Source organism: Malaclemys terrapin, chromosome 2, assembly GCF_027887155.1.
Source record: "Malaclemys terrapin pileata isolate rMalTer1 chromosome 2, rMalTer1.hap1, whole genome shotgun sequence".
Taxonomy (NCBI): domain Eukaryota; kingdom Metazoa; phylum Chordata; order Testudines; family Emydidae; genus Malaclemys; species Malaclemys terrapin.
The window spans coordinates 254,594,648-254,618,857 of NC_071506.1; the positions used below are offsets into that span (position 1 = coordinate 254,594,648).

At 40.8% G+C, this 24,210-nt stretch overlaps 1 protein-coding gene across 3 annotated transcripts in view; it reads right to left on the reverse strand.

Moving 5' to 3' along the window:
* MKX (mohawk homeobox) overlaps nt 1-23,944 on the reverse strand; it is a 57,777-nt gene extending 33,833 nt beyond the window's left edge. For 2 of the 3 annotated variants that reach the window (XM_054017146.1, XM_054017148.1), the window contains exons 1-5: nt 23,676-23,772; nt 20,858-21,145; nt 17,823-17,982; nt 8,578-8,731; nt 6,801-7,136 (exon numbers count right to left, since the gene is read on the reverse strand). In XM_054017146.1, coding sequence (XP_053873121.1) covers nt 6,801-7,136; nt 8,578-8,731; nt 17,823-17,982; nt 20,858-21,039 — 832 coding nt within the window. In that variant the 5' untranslated portion in view covers nt 21,040-21,145; nt 23,676-23,772. Of the gene's footprint in view, nt 1-6,800; nt 7,137-8,577; nt 8,732-17,822; nt 17,983-20,857; nt 21,146-23,675; nt 23,773-23,822 lie in introns of those variants that run through there. The other variant, XM_054017147.1, reaches the window with a different exon arrangement.
* Nucleotides 23,945-24,210: the final 266 nt, after the last annotated feature.

Sequence of the window (24,210 nt, forward strand, 5' to 3'; positions counted from 1 at the left end):
TATAGTAATTATTGGTCATGCTATCCATTGCTGAAGCTGCAAAACAATTTATGACCAATCTAGCCATTGTTTGCACACACTCATAACTTCCTGAAACAGTCATATTTTGGGCTGGCCTCTTTTTAAGGGTAATTCTCATTCTTTTCTTTCTTTCTCTTTCTTTTCTGCAAAATCTCTTCAGTCATTTTGAGCAATGGGAGAATGGGAAAAAGATATCTTTTCCCCTTAGGACACACATTAACCACATGTTTTCAATAAGCCTAGATGGATGAAGTCTGAAACGTGGCAGGGGCATAGTCCTCACCGAGGACTGGAGCATTTGCTAAATTTGAGGGAGGATATAAACATAAAAAGGTTCAAGCAACTGCCAATCACTTTTGGGCATACTCTCTTGGCATTGTCTACCATTTCAGAGGCACCAGCCAATAGTGCTGTCCCATGATGACAGCACGGTATATTTTTCCCACCTGGCCAGACACAGGTCCTGGGCAGGCACAGGGACTTGCTTTCAACCTAGTGGTAAGAACATTTGTATGAGGGAAGCTGTAATGGTCTCAATTAAACACACTTTTTGTAACATCGATGGCAGGAGAAAGCTGTGGTCATTGCTTAACCCATGATTTTTAGATCTCTCTGGATTTTTTTTCACAATTTAATATTTTCAAAGTCAAAGTTTTAATTTAAAAATATATCCTTCTCTGCTATAATGATAAAGCCACCACAAATCATGAAAAACAATGTGCTGCTACCCTGCAACAAAACTGTCTGCAACCAAATAACTGGCTTGATCCTGCTTTTATTAAAGTGCATGGGAATTTTGCCTTGCCATCAATGGAAGCAAGAAGAGAAACTGACTACAAACAACTGTGAAATTGACTTAATTGATTTTCATTGTCAAAACGGAAAGAAATTCAAAAAGTGTGCAAACAGCTAAAGTACTAAAAAGCCAACTTGAGTTTTAAAATTCTCAGTTTGTTTACAACATCAGATATATCTTTAAATTGATACTGCCCATTTTAGCACAGGTAATTTCTTGTTTCTCTTTTCTCTAAAAACAACAATAAAAAAATTAAATGCAATCTCTTCCCAAAGAAAATCTATATTAATTCAATATTGCCCAATCTGATAATGCAAAAAGTAAAGTTCCATTAGCAAAGTTATTTTAACTGTGTAACCTTCAAATTTCAGTTCTATCATTTTGTTCATTAAATGCTATATTTGATATTCCACTTCCCAAATTTGGTTCTTGACTACACTGGGGTCTGTAGCTAGGACCTCCTGCAGTTGGTTTTAAGTGACCATTTATTTTAAAGTATCCCCAAGGATTCCTGTACAATTTAGTTCAAACTTGCAGAAATCATTAATACTAGAATTTTTTGCTGGCCCCTCAAGACAGGTTCCATTGTATTTAGGTTATGCTTCTGATTTTATAGCCCATTTTAAAAGTACATGTTCATTTCTGAACATATTAAATTGAGAGGAAAAGTTGGTAAGGACAACACAGAATCACAGAACTGTTTTTTAAGGTACACACACACACAGTGGCATAAATGACATCTGTGATCATAGGCCGGATCTTATAATATGCTGAGTGCCTCCTGCAAGATTGGGGTGCTAAGCACCTTCAGCTCCCAGTGCAACTCAGTGGGAGTTGAGGGTGCTTACAAAGTGCACAGAATCAGGCTGTGTCAATCACAAACTTCCCAGGAATCAGAAGTAGGAAAAGAGGAAGGCGAGAGGGGTGGGGAAAAGGAGAGAAAAAAGCAACAGTAATGAAAACACCAGAAACCAAACATGCTCCTGAGTACAAACATCTAAAAATAAAGATCAAACATCTTTAAAATCAGCCAGTCTCTCACGTTTTTTTTAAGCTACCTTCCTTTCCAGGTCTGCAAGTCTTAATTTCCTCAATGGTACGTATCATTTCAGTCTGTTCTCCTATTTAACAATGTCAATGATATGTGAGAATGGCTGAGGGAAGTGCAAACCAAATACAGAATGTGTAAAAGATTTAAGCTATGCAGCTTTCTGTTTTCTTTTGAAGACTATAGTGGGTATTAAAATGCTAACATTTGGTTCTCGTGACCTCACAATAATTGTTTAGAGGTATAACACAAAGACATTCTCTTTACAATAGGTTACACTCTAGTCTTGATCTCAAGATAGGATTCCCCAATTCCATACATGTATCTAGGGTAGCATATGGTCGAGTCTTTATAAGCATATTAATGATTGGAATGGGAAATGGTATGACCCATTTTCCGTATAAATTTTAAACTGCAATTTCTTGTTTTTGTCATTGGACACTGAACTCATATCCGGTTAATTTAGCCAGAACCATTAAGATACACAGAGCCACATTCTGATCTCCATTACACCAGAGTATATTAATGGAGTTATCCCAGATATACTGATATAACTGAAATCAGAATGTGACTTGTAACATAGACCAGCTGCAGTTAGTAAACTTTAAATTCATGATTAGCTACAAGAAATTGCTCTTAAGAAAATTCACAATAAATAGTCTGCTTCAAAACATTTTCTTCTGGCATGTTTTCTACCATTATAAACATATCAACTTTGCTAATATTTTTTCAAAACTAAAGTGTGAATCAATTTTCACTCACAGTTTATTTAAATGCCAAATAAACTGTTGTCATAAACTAAAATGCCAAACAGACAGTTTGAAATTCAATTCTTGTCTCCTAAGAATTATTTATTTTATTAACACAAATGATATGGGTTAATAAATGTATAGTAAGCCTCACTTTTTAAAAAGTCATTCTCTCACTTTCTGCAATCGGAGACTTATGACTGACATCAGAAAATAATAATCGGCTAATCTGGCATCACAAGAATGGATTGTAGCTATTATTGAGAACATACATACATGTCTGCTACATGATTATTCTGGGAACAATGGAGGGGGGAATTCTGAAACACTAAAACTTTCTTATTTTAACTCAAACTGTAGCAATCATTTTGGTAATTTCAAATATTTCTAAAATAGCTCTCATAAATGGACTTGAAATAACTTGAAAACACACACATTATTTTTTTCTTATAACAGGCTCTGTTCTTGCATCTCATAACATCACCAGAACCCCTTTAATAGAATTATAAACTTATAGTTTAAAACAGCCTACCTGCATCTACTATTTTATGAGTGGCTCTGTACACATGGGAAAGAGATTGCATGACTTAGCACACACCTGGCAATTTTCTTTCCACAAACTTCTGCTTGTCTGTTTTATAAGTGTAGGTAGAATAAAGTATATCCTAAAAGTTGTTCAGTTCTCATCAAAGACTGTAACATTCAAAAAGTTAATAAAGATATTTAAAAAGATCTTACAATGAATTCCATATATGCCATGGTTATTAACTTTATGGGGAAATATGCTGCTATTCGTACATTACAGCCCAGCCTGTTAACACTGCTACAGTTATAGTACGGCTGTCTCAGCCTTTCCATTAAAGACCCTATTTTTCACTCTTGGCTGAAACTTGGCAAGCAAAACTTAGACCAGTAGCAAATTTATTACATTTAAAAAAATCATTGTGACCATTTTAAAGTTACAATATAAAAGTATAGAAAATCCAAAGTTTACATGTCTAAGCTGCTGTATCTGTTTTTCAATAACTTCTGATTTAAAAACAAAACTTGGCAGGCGATTAGTCCATAATGTGGACCAAATGCTCTTGGTACGTTGAAAAATAATGTTGAATGATCAAGCAATTTAATTTTTGAATGTGTTCATTATGCATGCACCGTTCCTGTTCTACATAAGATTTGATATTACCACACACTCTAAACTCATCATCCCCCTAAGATCTGCATGAAAGGGGTGATTGCTGCCTCCTTAGCACTCTATTTGTCCCCTCATATTCAGTGGAGATCTCTTCACAGGGACAGAGATCCTGAGAAATGGGCAAGGGATGAGAGGTAAAGAGCTACAGACAAGTCAAGAGGAACCTGTGTCTTTCCCTCCCAATCAGTCCAGCTGGGAATCCACAGCCTAGAGCCGTATGAACTTTCCCACAGAGCCCCTCCAAGCCATAGAAAAATGACCACTGCTAAAAGGGGCAAAAGCTGGTCCCTGGTAGGCCAGCTTTAGCTGGGGAGACCCAAAGCCAGTGGGAAGGCCCTATGCTGGTGCTGGTGGGATCAAAAGTTTGAGGTTCAAAATTCTACGTTTTTCAGGTACGGAGGGCGCGGGGAGCCACTGTCCTCTTCCCCCATCCCAAAAAAACTGGAGTAAGCTCCAAAGCAGAGCTTTTCTCCCCACCTCTGAGGGGGTGGCAGAACCCAGAGATGGTCCAAATCTTGCCCCGATGTACACCCATTAATGCTAACATTTGGTTCTCATGACCTCACAATAATTATTTAGAGGTATAACACAAAGACATTCTCTTTACAATAGGTTACACTCTAGTCTTGATCTCAAGATAGGATTCCCCAATTCCATACATGTATCTAGGGTAGCATATGATCGAGTCTTTATAAGCATATTAATGATTGGAATGGGAAATGGTACGACCCATTTTCCATATAAATTTTAAACTGCAATTTCTTGTTTTTGTCATTGGACACTGAACTCATATCCGGTTAATTTGGCCAGAACCATTAAGATACACAGGGCCACATTCTGATCTCCATTACACCAGAGTATATTAATGGAGTTATCCCAGATATACTGATATAACTGAAATCAGAATGTGACTTGTAACATAGACCAGCTGCAGTTAGTAAACTTTAAATTCATGATTAGCTACAAGAAATTGCTCTTAAGAAAATTCACAATAAATAGTTTGCTTCAAAACATTTTCTTCTGGCATGTTTTCTACCATTATAAACATATCAACTTTGCTAATATTTTTTCAAAACTAAAGTGTGAATCAATTTTCACTCACAGTTTATTTAAATGCCAAATAAATTGTTGTCATAAACTAAAATGCCAAACAGACAGTTTGAAATTCAATTCTTGTCTCCTAAGAATTATTTATTTTATTAACACAAATGATATGGGTTAATAAATGTATAGTAAGCCTCACTTTTTAAAAGTCATTCTCTCACTTTCTGCAGTCGGAGACTTATGACTGACATCAGAAAATAATAATCGGCTAATCTGGCATCACAAGAATGGATTGTAGCTATTATTGAGAACATACATACATGTCTGCTACATGATTATTCTGGGAACAATGGAGGGGGGAATTCTGAAACACTAAAACTTTCTTATTTTAACTCAAACTGTAGCAATCAGGTTTGGTGATTCTCTGACAGACAGACAGTTGGATGACACAAACACATTTTTTTCTTTTATTGTTAAGATTAAAAGAATAAATTAAATGTTAAAAAGATTAAACCAAGAAACTGAGAGCTAAGCCTAAAACTGCATGAGCTCAGTGTGTGGTGCCTAGGTAGGGCAGCAACAACAGGGCCAAGCCACTTGCCAATGTATGCAGCAGTAGGAGGCGATTAACGATTATAAGCCCCAAGAGGTCCTATAACCAGCTGCACACTGGGGCTGACTCATCCTGTATATGGTTGAGCCTGATGTACAAGCGGGAAGGAAGGGATCCACATGGTCTGCTTAGGAAGCAAGTAACTCACAATGCTCCCCCACTCCAAGGATGCCTAGGTGTATTTAGATCCTGATGAGGCCAGAGTGGTACTTGTACCCTAGCACTGTAGTAATGTTCATGTGACTCCTAATGGAGAGAGAGAGAGAGAGAGAGGATGGCTGAGCCCCCTAAACACCTCAGGACTTTCCTTCTGGGCTCCCGCAAACTGGGGCACCCACTTCTGAAAATGTTGGCTACATATATTTTTTTATGCCTACCCTGAGAGGGAAAAGATTAAGGAGTATCTCAAGAGTTCTTTGCCATCCTCCCCCATCTTCAACCCCAACAGATGTCCTCCTCAGCCTCTGGGGCAACAGCTCAGTAATATCCTTTTTAAAAATGTTTCCCTGATATCCACTGTAAAATACGGTATTTACACCAGGGTAGCTTAATTTCGTGGACAATCATCACAGAAGTGTAGGACTGGAAAGGACTTCAATAGGTCAGCTAGTCCATTCCCCGGCACTCAGGACAGGACTAAGTAACAACTAGACCATTCCTGACAGTGATTTGACTAACCTGTTCTTACAAACCACCAATGATGGAGATTCCATAACCTCCCTAGGCAATTTCTTCCAGCGCTTAACCAACCTGACAGAAAGTTTTTCCTAATGTCCAACCTAATCCTCCCTTGCTGCAAATTAAGCCCATTGCTTCTTGTCCTATCCTCAGAGGTTAAGGAGAATAATTTTTCACCCCGCTCCTTGTAACAACCGTTTATGTACTTGAAAACTGTTATCATGGCCGCCCCCAATTCAGTCTTCTTTTCTCCAGATTTAAACAAATCCATTTTTTTCAATCTTTCCTCATAGGTCATGTTTTCTAGACCTTTAATCATTTTTGTTGCTTCCTCTGGACTTTCTCCAATTTGTCCACCTCTTTCCTGAAATGTGGCACCCAGAACCGGACTGAGGCCTTATCAGTGCAGAGTAGAGTGGAAGAATTACTACTCGTGTCTTGCTTATGGAATGATGTTCTGGGATGTATCGGGGAGGATGTTCTGGGATGTTCTGATGATGACAATAATAGCTTATAACTATGTGATTGCACATGTATCACTAATGGGAGTTATCCATTCATATGAAGGGCAGAATGGACACCTATATTCATTTCACCTATATGACATTAACAAACAAAGTCAACTGTTTTAAAATGATACATGAAGAATTCCTTACCTGTCCGGTAGACAAAATTGCCTTCTGTCTCCGATGATGATGGGGACACCAATTCCTCCTCAAATTCGTTGGAACTAAATGAACCAGAATGATTCCTTTGTCTCGTTTTTTCCATCATGGCTGCATTAGTAGCCATGACATGTCTCAATGAGTCATTTAGGTAACGATTCAATAAGCTGCTTTTGTATTTGGGAGGTGACACATAATCCTCATTAGCACTTGTCTCTGGTCTCACTCCTGTTTTTATCACCGAATTTTCAGTTTTAATCACAGTGTGGTGAACTGGTTTGTTATATCCCCCTTCATTGATATGGTTTCTTGGAGGATTTTCCCCATCTGAAGAAGAAAGATACATTATGGTTTATATAATATTTATAGAGTATCCTTATCTGTGCATCTTTAAATACATATAACATGATTAAAGCTAGGCAAATAACATAACTAATGATTTCTCAATTAATTTCACTTTTTTCTGTTCACAAATTGTCCAAGAGCAGATCATGATCTTCTCAAATGTTTTAGTTTCAGAGTAACAGCCGTGTTAGTCTGTATCCGCAAAAAGAAGAACAGGAGTACTTGTGGCACCTTAGAGACTAACAAATTTATTAAATAATAAATTTATTAAATAAAAAACTAATAAATTTGTTAGTCTCTAAGGTGCCACAAGTACTCCTGTTCTTCTTCAAATGTTTTAGCTATTCTAAATTATTTTCTGAACAATTTTATAAATAATGCTTGGTATGTAACTTTTATTTGAACAATCCATTCCATGCATTTGATATTTGAAATCTGAACAGTCAACTAAATCACATGGTATCTTTCAATACCCTGATTTGATTAGCTTAATTCTTAACATTGTGTTTCCTAAGAATTATGAATTTGAAATTCATTTCCCATGAACACTCTGAAATATTTGCTTAAAATTTGCTCTTTAAACAATATTCCTGCAACTAAACTTTTATGGAAAGTGAACACAAAAGAAACACACGTACAAATGAAACAAATTCATTTAAAGGCAAACAAATATTTCCATAAATGTTTTGCAGCATTGACTAATTTCTAATAGGACTACAGTGGATAAATACATATATCATGTTACAAAATTATTGGAAAATTATTGAAATGTATGATTACTATCAACATTCAGGAAACAAAAGTAGAGTGCCATATAAAACTTTTTCACAGCACTGCACTTTCATTTTGCTGAGGAGAGGAAATGTGAAGGAATTTTCCAAGGACTGCTTTTCCTGCTATGATCGCACTACAAACCAAATCCTGCTCACCTTACTATGTGAGAAGTTCAAATGAAGTTAATCAGACTGTTTTTGTTAATAAAGTGACCATGATTTGGCCCTACCGGCATATATCACATAAACATAGGAACATTAAGGCCCTTTGATTTCAATTAGACTAACCAGGTCCTTAAAGCTATGCACATTTTGAAGTGTTTTGCTGTACTAGGACCTAAAGGAATAGATCTGTTATTTAATACCCAAAGAACTAAGCATTATTTTGTCTAATAATAACATACAGCAAGGACAAACAAAGCTAATGTATGGCCAGATTCTCCCCCCAAGTTAAACTATGTAATCCTATTAACTATAGGGGAGTTACATGTGTATAACTGCAAACAGAATTTGGCATACAGCTCATGAAAAATAAAGCCTATGGCACTGAAAGCTTTTTGTGAAAGATCGGAATCCTTTCTGAAGAATCTGATATTTTCTAGTTTCACATAGAAACATGGAACAAAGTTAACATAAAAATATCAACAAACCTTCAGAACACGAATCATCACTGCTTACACTAAGTCTTTCAGCATTTCCTTGAACATATTTGTTGTACAACTTTATTCGTAAAGCCCAGCTGAGATCTGGTTGCCGGACTGTATTCTTTAGGCGACGTCTTGCATTGGCAAACCAGTTTGATACCTACATAAAAACAAATGCAATGGTTTTCCTCAAAAAAATTACAAATCTAATCTGCTAATTGTTTTACAAGTTTCAGGTATGCTTTGTGAAAATGTAGTAACTGAAATGTATTCACATGTATCAAGGCCCAAGTGTGTATTAAACTCAATTAATGAGAATGGAGAATTTTTCCTGAGACAGGAATGCAGGATCAGGCCATCAGTTGGCAAATACTCTTTCTGATGAGTTAGCAAGCACTTGTTGTTAATAATAGTCAGTTTTAATTCAACTCTTCCATAATGTCCCTTTTATATTAACTTCAGCATCTTTGTGAAAAGATAATATACTGAAATTTTAATAAGTATCTCCAATATACTATTCATTTTTTTAATTAATGTTAGATCATCTACTAGTTGACACTAACATCTATTCTTAGACTATAAAGTATGTGCATAATAAAAGAGTAAAGTATAAACCCGTTTCAATATATTGACATAAATGACTAAATTCTGCCCTTTGCTATGACTGATGACAAGAAAGTAAAGGGACTAGCGTGTAGGGAACATACCACGTTTAGAGTCACTGCAGAAACCTAGACATTGATCTATAGATAATTATCCAAAACAATATTTTTCGAAGAGTAAGATATGACAAAATGGACAAAAATTATTTAACACATGTGCTGTGCCTTCTGATATACACTGGCTCCAAGAAGTGAGGCTAAAAAAGAGAGGGTTGCAATATTGTGTAGTACTTTGTGTGTTAATGAAGTGAAAAAGCATGTTACACATACTATAGACTCTGACAAGTCACCTATGTTGTGCAAACATTCCAAACACGATCCCATGTGTTTACAGTGACTTTGAATAGTAATGTTTGCAGTATTTGGGCAAATGCTGACTTTGATTCCACTTTCACTTAACTGAGTGTAAAACTGGAGAAACTCGATTGATGTCAATGAGCTACACTGGTGTAAGTAAAGAGAGTCAAGCTGCCTACATTCTAGAAATTTGGAAATCTCGATAGAAACTAATCATGTAGAAGGACTTTAGAGTGCAGGTTACTTCTGCCAGGGTTAATTGTATTTTGACTGGCTCTCTTCAGAAAGGATGCAAAGCATCATTACTGGAAAAGCAGAATGTGAGGGATCTCTGGATTGTCCACAAAGCCCTCCCCCATTTTTATGCTGTGAGAGTCCTAACACAGAGAGCGGTAGAACAGGTAATTCACACTGATTTCAGCATGATAGCACGGCCTATTACCCTGCAAAGCCAGCTAATGCATGTTCAGTCACCTGTAGCCATGTAGTAATTGTATCAGCAATCATAAGATAAAGGGGTAAAGAATGGATAGCAGAAATGCAAGAGACCTACAGGCCTAGACCTATAACAATAGCTTAAGCAGTTAGCATAAGTATAAGGTCTTACAGCCTGATAGGAGTAGTTACTCAATAAGTTAGCATAAGAAAGTAAACTAACAATGACCTTAAATCAGAAGATGGTATAAAGAACAGGAGTACTTGTGGCACCTTAGAGACTAACAAATTTATTTGAGCATAAGCTTTTGTGGGCTACAGCCCACTTCTTCAGATGCATAGAAAGGAACATATATTGAGGAGATATATGTTCCCTTCTATGCATCCGAAGAAGTGGGCTGTAGCCCACGAAAGCTTATGCTCAAATAAATTTGTTAGTCTCTAAGGTGCCACAAGTACTCCTGTTCTTTTTGCGGATATAGACTAACATGGCTGCTACTCTGAAAGATGGTATAGGACTTTGTTTATTGTTTTGTAATAGTCACAAGTGTTTCAAACTGCTGGTAAGTGACCACAAGAAGGCAGTTTGTATCAGATTAGAATATTTTTGGAGGGAACATTATCAGATGCTCAGATGCAGATAACCATAGTAATCCAATTGATGTATATGTTAATAAGCATTGCTTAATTAATATATTCACCTATAGAATAAGGGCACCCCAATATCATGAGGGGGAATAAGTTAAGATATGGTAAAGGAGGGAACAGCTATGCATACATATGCATGAGGACCATCAAGGGCTATAAAACATTTGGTCTCAGGTACAGCCTTTGGAGTTCTTCATCGGCATGCCAGAGTCAGACTAAAATATGTCTCAACTTCTAGAAGCTCTCCCCAAGTATATTCCCGTGATGGTGCCAGCCACCTTGACAATATTATATTACATCACTTTACTTGTTGGGATTGGTTTACTTATTGGACTAATTATTGTAATAATAAAACTTTTACAGTTACAGAAAGTCTGTAGTGACTGGGAATGTTGTTGTCACTGCCATGGCCCATGGGGCTCCAAAAGCAGCAATTCTGATACTACTGAGCCTGATCTTGGGACAAGAACCTACCAAATTTCAGAGTGTTCATTGGGGATTCTAAATCAATAACCTAGTCAATTATAGATTCATAGATTCATCGATTCTAGGACTGGAAGGGACCTCAAGAGGTCATCGAGTCCAGTGCCCTGCCCTCATGGCAGGACCAAATACTGTCTAGACCATCCCTGATAGACATTTATCTAACCTACTCTTAAATATCTCCAGAGATAGGCAATTTCCCTAGGAAATTTATTCCAGTGTTTAACCACCCTGACATCTAACCACCCAATAACTAATCAACAGATCAGGCAACACACCAGATAGCAGCCTATTATCAGAAAGCCGCAGTGTGGATCACAAAGATGGATTTGGCCTAGTTTTGTAATCCAGCTATTGCGGTAAAGTATATAAACATCATACAAGTAGTTAGCTAATTATTTTGATCACTAATCCATTTCAGGGTGATTATGAGGAAAATAAACACTACCTGCTTAATTACAAGTAAAATTTTGGTTCAGCTTCCTACCTAGAACTTAGTAGAGACTCGTAAAGCCTGTCACTTTGCTTTTACTTAAATCCTATTTTACACAAAACAGGGCTCCACAGCAAGTGCCGTGAGCTCTGGATCAGCCCTCTAATGCCACATTCATTGCTTTACAAGCCTTGTCATTTGCTGTTAGGAGTTAGGAGACCGAAACTGTAGCTGGCAGAGAAGACTAAGTAATCTTTGTTCTGCTCCAAGGCTGCTTGTTTACATTCATCATATTGACACAGCAATCATTATAGTAAACCAGAAGGGATGTACTGGAATCCATCCACCTTCTAATGCAGTTAACAAACTCATTCCAGACCATTCAGATAAAACGTTGGTCACCTGACTTCCACAGGATTTAGTATAATTCTAGATTCATATGTGCAATAATAGAGACTGATTGATTTGGGGTCCAGTTGAATATTTTAACAGTTTGTGCAATGCCTAAGAAAACTGACCATTTTCTCAGCATCCTACGAGAAACATATTGTTGTCAAGCCAGGCCTACACAGATCATCTTGGTGCTATCAGAGTGCCCCGTACAGCAATGGTGTGACTCTTGCATAACAACAATTAGATTTAACTAAAGTGATTTACACTATCAATTTATTGAAAACCTGACAGCAAACACTGTGGATACGTTCTTTCCAACTTTAAACATTTTTCATATTAATATGAATGAACTGTATATTCATATTTTAAGCCTTCTGGTATGAGAGGATTAAATAATAATATACAACTATTAAGAAATAATCTTAACTCAGCATTTACAAAAGAGTCTTTTCCCAAACGTCTAGTATTACAGATCCTGCCTCAGAAATACACCCCAGCTACTGACTCCCCCTCAGATGACTATACATATACATTCTGAATGGAACGACAAGAATGCTCACAAATGCTGAATCCTAAAATACGGTGGGTGAAATCCTGGCCCTGTTAAAGTCAAAGAGAGTTTTGACACTAACTTTAACTGGGGCAGGAATTCATCGTATATCCGTATGTGTTCATTCAAATGTTGCATGTCATGTGTCCCAACAAGTCTGTTATCCTATGGCCTGTGTTATACAGGAGGTCAAGCTAGATAATCAGAGTGGTTCCTTCTGACTTTATAATCCAGGGGTAGGCAACCTATGGCATGCGTGCCGAAGGCGGCACGCAAGCTGATTTTCAGTGGCACTCACACTGCCCGGGTCCTGCCACCGGTCTGGGGGCTCTGCATTTTAATTTTAAATGAAGCTTCTTAAACATTTTAAAAACCTTATTTACTTTACATACAACAATAGTTTAGTTATATATTATAGACTTATAGAAAGAGACCTTCTAAAAACTTTAAAATGTATTACTGGCATGCGAAACCTTAAATTAGAGTGAATAAATGAAGACTCAGCACACCACTTCTGAAAGGTTGCCGACCCCTGTTATAATCTATTAATCTGTCTGCACATATCATTACCACTATTATTTAGGATTTATTATAAAAGAAAGTACCCTAAACTAACAACACTCAAACATCCATTAAGATGGTTATGAATTATATTACTCTGTGTAAATGAAAAATCTTAGCAAACAAAAAAAAAATGATTTGCTTACAAGGCACCGTGAGAAGAAATTTGCATTAGAATTCAACCAATGACTAAGTATTGTTACTACTGTCTCCCTAATTATGCATAATAATAACAATCATCGTCATAGTATTAAAACAAGAGCCTCATGTATAAACAAGAAAAAACAGGTGGAATTACCATAAATATGTTTCTCAGCCTTGTAGAAATTCCCCATAATGGTCAAAAGTATTTACACAGGCACCCAAGAAATACTGACCCTTTGGCTTTACCTCTGAAAATATTATTCTAATTTATTGTGCTTTTCTACTTAAGAAGAGCCAAGGATTTAGAAGAGGGATAATAGCCAAATGATCCCTTTCCCCCAAATAAATTATGTCATAGATATGCTTGTGTAAACGGTAATATTATTAAATCCTCAGCAGCACATGACCAGTATATTAATCTTGCTATGGCAAATAACTTCTTATTAAACAATAAAGCCATTCATATTTCCTTTTGGAAAGAATATGCAGTCATTTTTCTTTTTTATTTCACAAGAATATTTAAACCAAAATTTAAAATAAAATAAATCAAATGCTGTGGTAATAGTGCAAATGAAAACATAACATATTCATGGCAAATTAACAGAACAAATTGCTGGATTCCAAACTGGAGTCTAATCTGTGGGGTAAAATGTAAGATGGCTTTTAGAAGTATGATGCTTTCTAGACTTCTGCCTTCACAATTTTGGGAGTATAATGTTTTGAACTGCTAGGCCAAATACAACCAATGAAATCCTATTGACTTTACTGGGGTTGTTTAGGTATAAATCAGCACAGAATTTTGCCCAATGTATTTTTTTTATTAGTGATTAGAAATAAAGGAACTTCATAATACCTTCCAAACCCCAGCTCTTCATACAAGTCTGCCTTTATTTCCTAAGTTTCTAGGGACCAGGAAATAGAACAAACCTCCTTTTAGTTTCATAGCACCAACAGACAAAGAATTACTAAAATGATGGAAATTAATTTTAAAAAAACGGGGAGGCAGTGGAGGGAATTAAAATAGCAGGACACTCGAAAATGGCCCAAAATCTGGCCAGAAAGATATTATCCTAATAATACCCCCTTTTCTGCTTCATATTATCCTGCAGAAGCCCTATTGTGCAAATTCTGCATTTTGGAGGTTTGCATATTTGGAGAGAGTGGGCGAGATGTAGACTGGGCATAGCCTGGGGACAGTCACGCTACTGTATTCAGCATCATCTGCCAGCCAACTGTGGAGGAAATATATGCAGGCATGAATGCTGATCCTGTAAAGTTAAGTAGTAAATTCTTACAGGTTTCTTCTCCATGCTTGCAAACACTATGTGTGGGAGCAGACAGGTGCAGGCAGGGAGACACTGGCAGCACAATTCCACCTGTAATATTCTGGAGTCCAGAATATAGCGTAGAGGGGCTGGACTTCAGTGCAGATGCACCTACATGTATGGGAATTATTTGTCATTCTTGGAATCTCTGCAGGGTTGTTGCAAGATAATCATTCAGGAAAACACTAAATACCACCCAATAAAACCAATTGGATGATTCCCTAGATACACTGTTGGTGGAAACTCAAGGATTTTCAAAGTATCTTTTGACCTCCCATAGGATTGTCAGTACAGGGTGTGAACTAAGCCTGTCTGCAACTGAAGGTGAAACAGCTTCAGTAGACAATAAGCTTGAAAGACTAGTGAGAACATGACTACTATGAACATAGGCTGATATTCTAGGTGATAACAAAGGATGCTGTAAAACACTGAGAAACTGAATTGATGAACTGGAAAAAAGCTAAGATGAAATGTAAGACTGTTTAGAAAATTTGAAGGAATGCAGTCAGGAGAAAACATTACGTAATGGTTCATGGTTCTTCTACATGTCTTGGCATTTAGTATTACTAGATTAGAAGGGCACTTATACAACACCCTGTTTGATACATCTGGAATGTGCAACTCTTGGAATGAGAAACAAAATTTTCAAACAGATACAAATATATGGCTCGGAATCTGCGCTTTGTTATCCCACTCTCAATTCAAAGTAACTCCACTGACTTCAGTGGAGTTATTTCAGATTTACACCAGTGTGTCTGAGATCACAACCTGGTTCTGTGTGTTTAATGCTCAAGGTTCAACTATTTTGATCTGGATTACAGTCTTGTTCTTTTTTGGCATTTGAAAAGCATATATGAGATACTGTTGTTTTATTCTTCCAGGTGCAGGAATTACTGTGGATGCCAGACATATATATTTATCTCTCATATAGATGCTATGGTGCTTCTGGATTAAAAGAATACTGCACCTGAATTATGGGAAAAACAGATGGAGTTTCTCTTTGATCGTGTGCTTCTGTATATTAAGATAATAACTGGTTTGCATGATTCTTTAAAATGTGATTTCACATAAAATGCCTAGGTCAAATTCAACCCCAGTGTAACTCTGGTGAAGTCAATGGCCAGGGATTAATTTAGCTCAATATTATTCTTTTACTCTGCATCCTACTTAGAATATAAATTCTGTGGAACAGGGGCCATGTCTCACTCCATGTTTGTACAGCATCTATCACAACAAGCCAAAGCCTGATTAGGGCTTGTGATTGCTACTATCATGTAAATATTAAACAATAGCAATCCAATATAGTTTGCTTTATACAGTTAATTTGTGGCACTTCTAAAGAAAAACAGAAATTTCTCTAATATACCAGCTACGTGAAATGCTATTTTCTCCACACATGTATTCTGAAAATATTTTAAGTCTCATGTAAAAATATAGAAATGTTCTAAAAGGTGCAGACCAATAATAGTCATATTAAGCTGTTGTAAGTTATAGTGTTATGTAATCATATTTAAAAATTCAGAGTGATCCTTTCATACCTATTTTTTAAAAAATGAGATATGTTGTTTTAACTATATTTTCCAGTTATGGCATTTTCCAGGATGTTAATATTATTTTGGACAAAGATATGTTTCATTCACTGGTGCATGCATTTCACACACATACTAAAGAGGTACCCTCTTCCAATCATGGTTCATAGAACAGTCTTCTTTGAGGGAACATGCAAACTAATATTGGATACCTATCTCCTTCCTACTTTTCTAATATTTTATGATATTTTGCTACACGATGTAATCTGCTAAATGGCACCTAATGCACACAGTGGAGTACTGAGGGTCACTACAGAGACATACACACATGCTTATCTTTATGCACCATGATGAATAGTTTCACTACAGACAAGAAAATCATTCAGAGTGTATAAGTCTTCGCAGGATTAGAGCCTGAGATAGCACCACCCCACAGTTGATACCACCCCACAGTTGATACCATGTAACTCCATCATCTAACAGATGGTGCCAGATGGAAAAAGAAAATAAAAGGAAGTAAGATTTACAAATCCTTGGGAGCCAAGTCTATACTCCTTTCTCTTGACACAACCATCATGAATTTCAGTGGGAGTTTTGCCCAGGTAAGTAAAACCAGATAGGCTCCCATATCTTGCTAGATCTTATAAAGATAATTTGTATATGCAGTCTTGTGAAAATGGGGAAGTCAGAATCATTAGATGCAGGTACCCTTTGTGTGTAATGGGTGTAATACCTAGTAGTAGTGATCTCCGTAATTAGGACTGGATAGCTCTTTCCATTCTATCCCATTTTCATATGGGAAATGAACATCTACTTGTCACTTTCTGAAACATTTGTTTTTTGTGCTAAAAATCTTCCATGCTTAATCGCTGCCTTAAGATGATTTTTAAAGACTAAGCAAAATTGCTTTTATGAATGAGATGATTAAAAAATATACCCCTTTCTCACAAAAAAGGGAATCTCTTGCAACTTGTGTTTTAAGAGTTCTACCATCAGAATGAATGAAGTTAGAAAGTTCAGGCCTGGTAGGGAAATAGTCCTGTTTGAGAGGAAGTATTAATGGTTTGGTTCTGAATGAGTTAAAGAACTGCTCGGGAGTCCTTGCCTCATTCTTTGTTCCTGAGACCTCTCCTGCCCACAGCTAGACCTTTCAAGGTGTGAGTGGGCTGAGCCACGGACTTTGCAAGAGACACTTTTCTCAGTCACTAAGGTGAGCACTGGTGATACAGAGGGGGTAGCCAATTAGTTGCATAGTGCGGAGGGGGTTTTCTTATTATATATATTCCCACAATATTGGAGAGAGACACTCCATACTATGGAAATTCTATTTAAAAAGGTGTTATGAGTATGTGACCCCTTTGTTCAGTGCACAAAATTCAAGAAATGCAGCTGAGGTGACACGTGCGTGTACCGCGTGTGTACACCTTACAACGGAGTCTTTAATTAGGTGATCACTTCGCATTTTCAAATAGGCCAATATAAACCGCGCCCAAACTAGAGTACTTAGTCACGCCTCCTTAGGTTTGGGGGTACCCGCCTGTATTGCTTCCGGTGTGTTAAATATTTCGGATACTGTCCGAATACTAAGGATCCTGTCACACCCAAGCGGTGTCAGGACTCCAGCTCCCTGTCAGCACCTGGGGGGAGGGATACGTGGCCCTACATTTACACCCCACCACACGAGGGAGGCTGGCCGCCCGGCGGCTATACAGAGCCAGGGGATGGACGACGCCGGTCCCTGAGTCTGGCTGCTTTCCCTGCCAGTGCGCGGGGAGGGAGGGGCGGGGTTACCTGCACCAGGGTCATCTGGGAGCCGAGGGCCAGCAGGATCTTCTCGGTCTTGGTGGGGTAGGGGTTGTCGCGGTGCTTGTACAGCCACTGCTTGAGGGGCCGGGCCATGTCCTGCAGCGCCTGCCGCTTGTGCCGCACCTTCCCGCCGCTCTGCCGGGCCCTGCACAGGGAGAGAGCGGCCCGGCCGGTTAGTAACTCGTGGGGGTCCTCTGCCAGCCGCCCTCCGCGCCCTCCCGGCTTGGCTGACCAGATAGCAAGTGTGAAAAATCCGGATGGGGTGGGGGGTAATAGGTGCCTATATAAGGAAAAGCCCCAAATATCGGGACTGTCCCTATAAAATCGGGACATCTGGTCACCCTACTCCCGGCTCCACAGCGATCGCTGCTGCGCAGGGGCCCCGGAGCCAGAGCTGGAGTTCACTGCCCGAGAGCGGAGGACAGGGTGTGTGTGCACGTGCGTATCACACCGCACCACTGATCTGTAGCTCTAGACACCTGTGTGTACACACACCGCACTATGCAGTACAACCAGCGACAGGGGCCGGGGCAGCTACAAAATCTATAAACCCACCCCCGCGCGATGGCTTATTTGTGTGTGAACATTAACATACTGTACAAGTATGTATGCTTGTGTGGGTGTAACACACAGGGACACATGCACGCCATTGCACGTGCAAGCCATATATTTGTAGCAAAGGTCCTACAGCACATTCTGGCAAAAACAAACAAGCAAAAAACTCCCATCCCACTTCATCATGGTTTTCTAACATGAGTGAAATTAATCCCAAAGAATGATGACAAAACGCGACGTAACAATACTTATACTGATTGTCACCTAAAAAGTAATGTATTCAGCAACCTCCGTGTCTGTGCATTAAGACATGGGGCCAATTGCCTACAAGAAAATAGAAATTGCATTCTACTACACCCACTACTGTGCTCTGCATATTGCAGTTTGAATGTTTCCTCCACTTCGTCCGAAGAAACAAACTCCTCAGATTTCCACGACGAAGTAGGAAAACTGTGGAAACGTTTCAGTGAGACGCACAAGCAGACGGCTGACCTTGGGACAGCGAAGAGGGGAGGGAGGAATGTAAAACAGACAAAACAGAGATTGCAATATAAAAATATTTAGTGCCTGCCATAAAAACCCAATGTCCTCCTAGCACACAAAAGAAAGGAGGTGGCAAAGGGCTACATATAGCCACGCTGAAGTATTAGATTGCTGAGTAACGTGAATTTCCACAAAGTGTTTGGTACAACTTTAGCGTCCGTTATCAGGAGATGTATGGTATTCGGCATCTGCAAATAATATTTTTGGGAGGTTTGTAATCGGTCTTTCCAGCAGGTTTGCGAGATCTAAGGAAGCCTGTCTTGAGCACATTTAGCGTTTGAAAATATTGCAGCACCCCTTCCCTGCCTGGCTTATATCTGTTCTATCGCCACCCGAAATGTGTTCTTCTGTCCAACACGTTGGGAATGTACACTTACAAATCTGGCTAATCTCACTGAGTTAATTTGCCAGTGATAGACAATCCATTCACGCTACAACTTTAAGATGTTAAGCAGGTCCTGGTTCATTGGTGCACAAACCCTTGTTAAATCAAGAGGTCAGACAATCACTCTCTTGAAAACACACGTGTCATTTCCCAAATTTGCAGGCAAATATTAACATCTCGGATTTGAAAACAACTAAAACAGGAAAAAGTGAAACGCTAGTTTAAAAGATTAAAAATGCTTAAGGAAATAAAGAGAGGAAACCATAAACCAAATTCAGAAGAACAAAAATTCAATCGGATTAAAAACAGTCCAGGATATATTCCCAATGAAATGCCTGCTACATCGTTAGCGGCTGCTGCAGGGAATAGGCAGAAATGTGATTTTGGTGTTGTAGTTCCAGACTTTGTCAGAAGGTGTCGCTGTCTGGCCTCGCCAGCTACCTCCCATATTTTCCGGATTCTCTCGCCTGTTTCCTGGTCTTTTAAAATACTTTATTTAAAATCTATGTCTGAATCGGCTGGTAATAACATTTTGATGAAACATAATCTCTGCCCTACCAACCAGCAATGCAGTTAGAAGTATGAGCTGATGCAATCTTTAAGGTGGAAATTCAGCAATAAAAATAGCTCTTCGGCAGTTTTCATTTTCCTTATCTCTTTTAATGCCTTAATCCTTAATTTGTAAATTTAACCAAAGATTAATCACATCAACACTACAAAGTATATTTTATTAGACTTTTAAACTAACAAAATGTATTACTTTCCCTCCTCCTACACCACCTCCCTTTTCACCTGTTCCAGAACAAACATTAACATCTGATGTTTTATCGTCAGGTGGATTTTTAGCACAACTCTGTGTCTAATACCAATGTTCCCGGTCTTTGGTGGGCTTTAATGAAAGAGTAATTATTTGTAAATCCTCTTGCAAACACTGTAACAAAAAAATTAAGTTTATTTTCTTTAGCTCAGCCAGTAAATTTAAAACAAAAACAAATTTGAAGATAGTTTGGTTTACACTGTTAGACTTTCTTAAGGCTCCATTTGCTAAAAAGATCTCAAGATGTCATTTCCTAGAGCTTGTGTTTTATAGCTGCCCTATCTGGCTGATTTAATACAATGCCACGAGAAAGGATCGTTTATAGAGCGGCTTTCCTTATTGCTGGTCTGTTATTGCAGAGTTAATATTTGAAAACAAACAAACAAACAGGATGAAGACTTATTTTACCCCTTTTTGTATTTGTAGTTTTAAAAAGTAGGAGATCAGTAATCCAAAACCAGAAGTACTGTACACTCTTTCACCCATTCCAGTAAAATAAGACTGACACTGCATTATCTACTACCGGAATTTCCACTATCCATAGCTGTGGAATTGGAATCTCAAGAGATTAAGGCTTAAAAAACATATTCACAATAACCAGTCAAACAATCGTTTGACACCGCTAGATTCAACACACACAGCGCCTGCTTCGCTAGCTTCTGTTGTTATGTAGCGCTGCAAGAGTAACACAAATTACAGTGATCAGAAAGAGGGCCATACCCTGTCCGCCTGTTCCGAAGACTGAGGTTGTCTTTAATTGAAGGGCTGTCGGGAATGTGCACTTCGGGGTGGTGTGGGCTGTCAATGACCCCCAGGTAAGGTCGGCTGTTACTTTCCCTTTCTTTGGCGTTTTCCTCAAAAAGCACTTGGCTGTTGAATTTGTTAAAGACTACGGTGTTCATGGTGGGGGGGCTGGTGGTCGGCTGCAGTCTGCCTGGTTCTTCAGTTGCAGCAGACTCTGGTAAGTGGGAAACTTGCAGCTTGGATGTCCAGATGACTCAGATTGTGCTGGAAAGAAGAAGCATCGGGTTACTCGAGGAAATCACTCATATCATAGTAATTATTTAAACACGAAAAACATCGAGGCGAACTTGGCAGGGAAGGAGCTGTCTGCTGCTGCTTTTGCTGCACACGGTTCGTTATAGGTCTCCATGTCCAGTCTGAATTGTTGCCCAGGTTGTGAAGCTGCTCTTTGTGTGTGAGAGCGAGTGTGTGCGGTGGGTGTGTGCACAACTACGTTCTGTGTCCCTGATTATCATTGGAATTCCTGCCCCATCATCCCTTCTCCTGCTGTAAAATCTCCCCCACAGGGTTATCTAAAAGCCTTCACCATCCGCGGGGCTCCCCAGGGTGTCGCAACAGCCTGGCGCTTCCCCTCTCCTCCTCCCCCCAAGGGAATAAGGACATACATTGTTTTAATTACCGTAAAGCCTGGAGGCTCGCTTTTAGACAGAGGTTACTCGCGAGGAAGAACTACAGCGCACGGCTCGTTGCTAACTAATCTCCGGAGCCATAAACTCATCTCCTGGGAGCTCTGCGGTGTGTCCCGCTATCTGGAGCTCACAAAGGCTGGATTGTGGGGCCCTCCTTCCAGAGGGTGGGAAATGGCCCTTGCAAACGGGACCCGAGATCCTCAAAACACAAACGCAGCCCGGGGGACAGAGCGCTCCGATCGCCCGGACACACACAGCGCGGGAGCCTCACGCTGTCGGGACACGAGTGTTTCCCGATTCACGGTGTGAGTGTGGGTAAAACAGGGGCAATCCGCGTCCAGCGAACTCCCCGGGCGAGGGCGGGGCGAGGATTTAGGATAAGAGGAGATCAGGTGGAAGGGCAGCTGAAGCCATAGAGCCAGCATGGCCCCGTGAAGGCAGCATGGGCATGGCACCCATGGGTGCTGGAACTAGGGGTGCTGCTGCACCCCCTGGCTTGAAGTGGTTTCCATCATATACCGGGGTTACAGTTTGGTTGAATGGCTCTGGCCACCCCCACTATACACATTGTTCCAGCGCCCCAGATGGCAGTGCCCAAAGGACCAGGGCGGGAAAGGGAACGGGTTACAAGCTTTGGTGTGTGGCCCAGTCTCTGGCTAATTACACCCCCCCTCTGGCACTAAGGCCAGCCTGGGCTGTTTAAGAAGCTGGAAGAGCTGCGGGAGGTAGCGCCGCTGGGCGCCCTTTTCTTGCAAATCCCAAGGCTTATCCATCAGCTCGCGGGCCAGGCAGGCAGGCATCACTTAGCGCCATGAACTCGAACGACACGTTCTCGGAGAAGGGCGATGTTTTGTCTGGTGTCAAAGCCTATTTGACCGACCCCTGAGGCGATGTTTGGGAGAGTCCCGCGTGCCTTGGGGTTTGTTTTCAAAGCTGCCCCCTGCCCATTGACTTCCTTCGCGACCCGCTCACTGTACCGCTCTTGTGTTGCAAAGAACAGCCCCCTTCCCGCTGCTGCTCCTGCCTCCCCTGCACCCGCCCCGGGAACCTGCAGCCCAGCCAGCCCGCCCTCGCCAGCTGCTCCCGGAGCTGCTGCGCGGAGAAAGGTTGAAGTTACTGTACACAGAAATTAAAACGGCCACTGTCAATATTTGCAAGGATGCCATTCAGACATTATTTGGCTGCTGCGTGTGAAATATGACTAGATGTCTGAATCCACTGGCCTGGGACGTGCACACTGCTCTGAGTGTGTGTTTGCACACAGATACACAGATCACAATTACACCGCTTCGGATTTTCCACAGCTCCTCCTTGCTTCTTCTTTAGGAGCTGCTCTGCCCCGCCATCCATAACTGTCCTTTAAACGCGGTAAAAGGATCCATCATCTGTTCTACCCCCACAGGGTGTATTTGCCGACCTGGGGCCGGCACAATAAGCACGATGAATCACATTTGCTTTCCTGTCCTAACCCACAACAGAAAGCAAAGGCGTTTCCATGATCCAGCCGAGGTGTTTTCAGACATTGAGGGAGCAAACAACACAACTGAATCGAACAAGCCAACTCTCCTGACACGGATTTTAAACACAAACTATTGGCCAGGGGGTTAACGGCACAAAATTACTTGCTAACATAATCCACTGGTGCCCAAGGCACAGCTCCCAGGTGTATGTATCCAGCACAGCTAGGTCCATCCCGAGCTACACCCGTCTCCCCAGCACACACGGATTTTGCTTTACTTCCCCAATAGACAAGTCACATTCCAGAGCAAACTATCCTGCGGTTGTCAGTCCCATCAGACAACACACACACACACACACACACACACACACACACACACGTGACTGACAACACCGGAGAACCGAAACCCGGGAAACCGCCACCTCTCCCTTTCCAGCAGCCCGGGAAGCGCTCAGCTCAGCCCGGCTGTGCGCGCGGCGCTAGCCCGGGAGACGTGCTCGCTAGGCAGGCGCCAGGAGGCCGGTTCAGCCGGGGGAAGGTCCCTCCCGCGGGGGATCCTGCTCACACGGCAGCTAAGCAGCGGGTCAGGGCCGAGCTGCTGAGCCGCGCCTGGCCCGCCAGCCGCCGGGCGGCGAGGAGACAATACCTGGTGCGGGCGGGCCCGCGGAGTCCGCTCGGTGGGGAATAATCCAGCTGGGTCCCTACTCCCCTTCCCACTCCCGCCACATGTTTGCTACACACACCGCCCGAGCTATGACCACACCGACCGCGGCAGCAGCTCCTCTTTATTTACCAAGCGGCAGGCACGGCCAGGCCCCGGAACATGAATCCCGAAGCCTTCTCATGTTTCCTAGCTGCGGAGCTCAGCCTGCGAACATCCTCCCATTGCGCTATCCACCTTCCGGGGCCGTGCAGAGGGGAGGCTACCGGGCTCCTCGGCGATTCTCCGTGGCGTCAGGCTGCAGAAAGACCTGCCCGGCGGCAGCCTCTTGCGCCTTATTTTCTTCTGGTTTTGCTCCTAAAATCCCCGGAAAACCCGCCCTTTCCCCCGTCGCTTGCAAAGGAGCGAAGCCCCGCCGCGCTGCATGCCTGGCTCCCGGGCCCGGGGGGCCTCTGGGCCACAGGGGTCCTAGTTCTGACAGCCCGTCCGGGGACACGGTAGTTGCTGTGGTAGGGGTCGG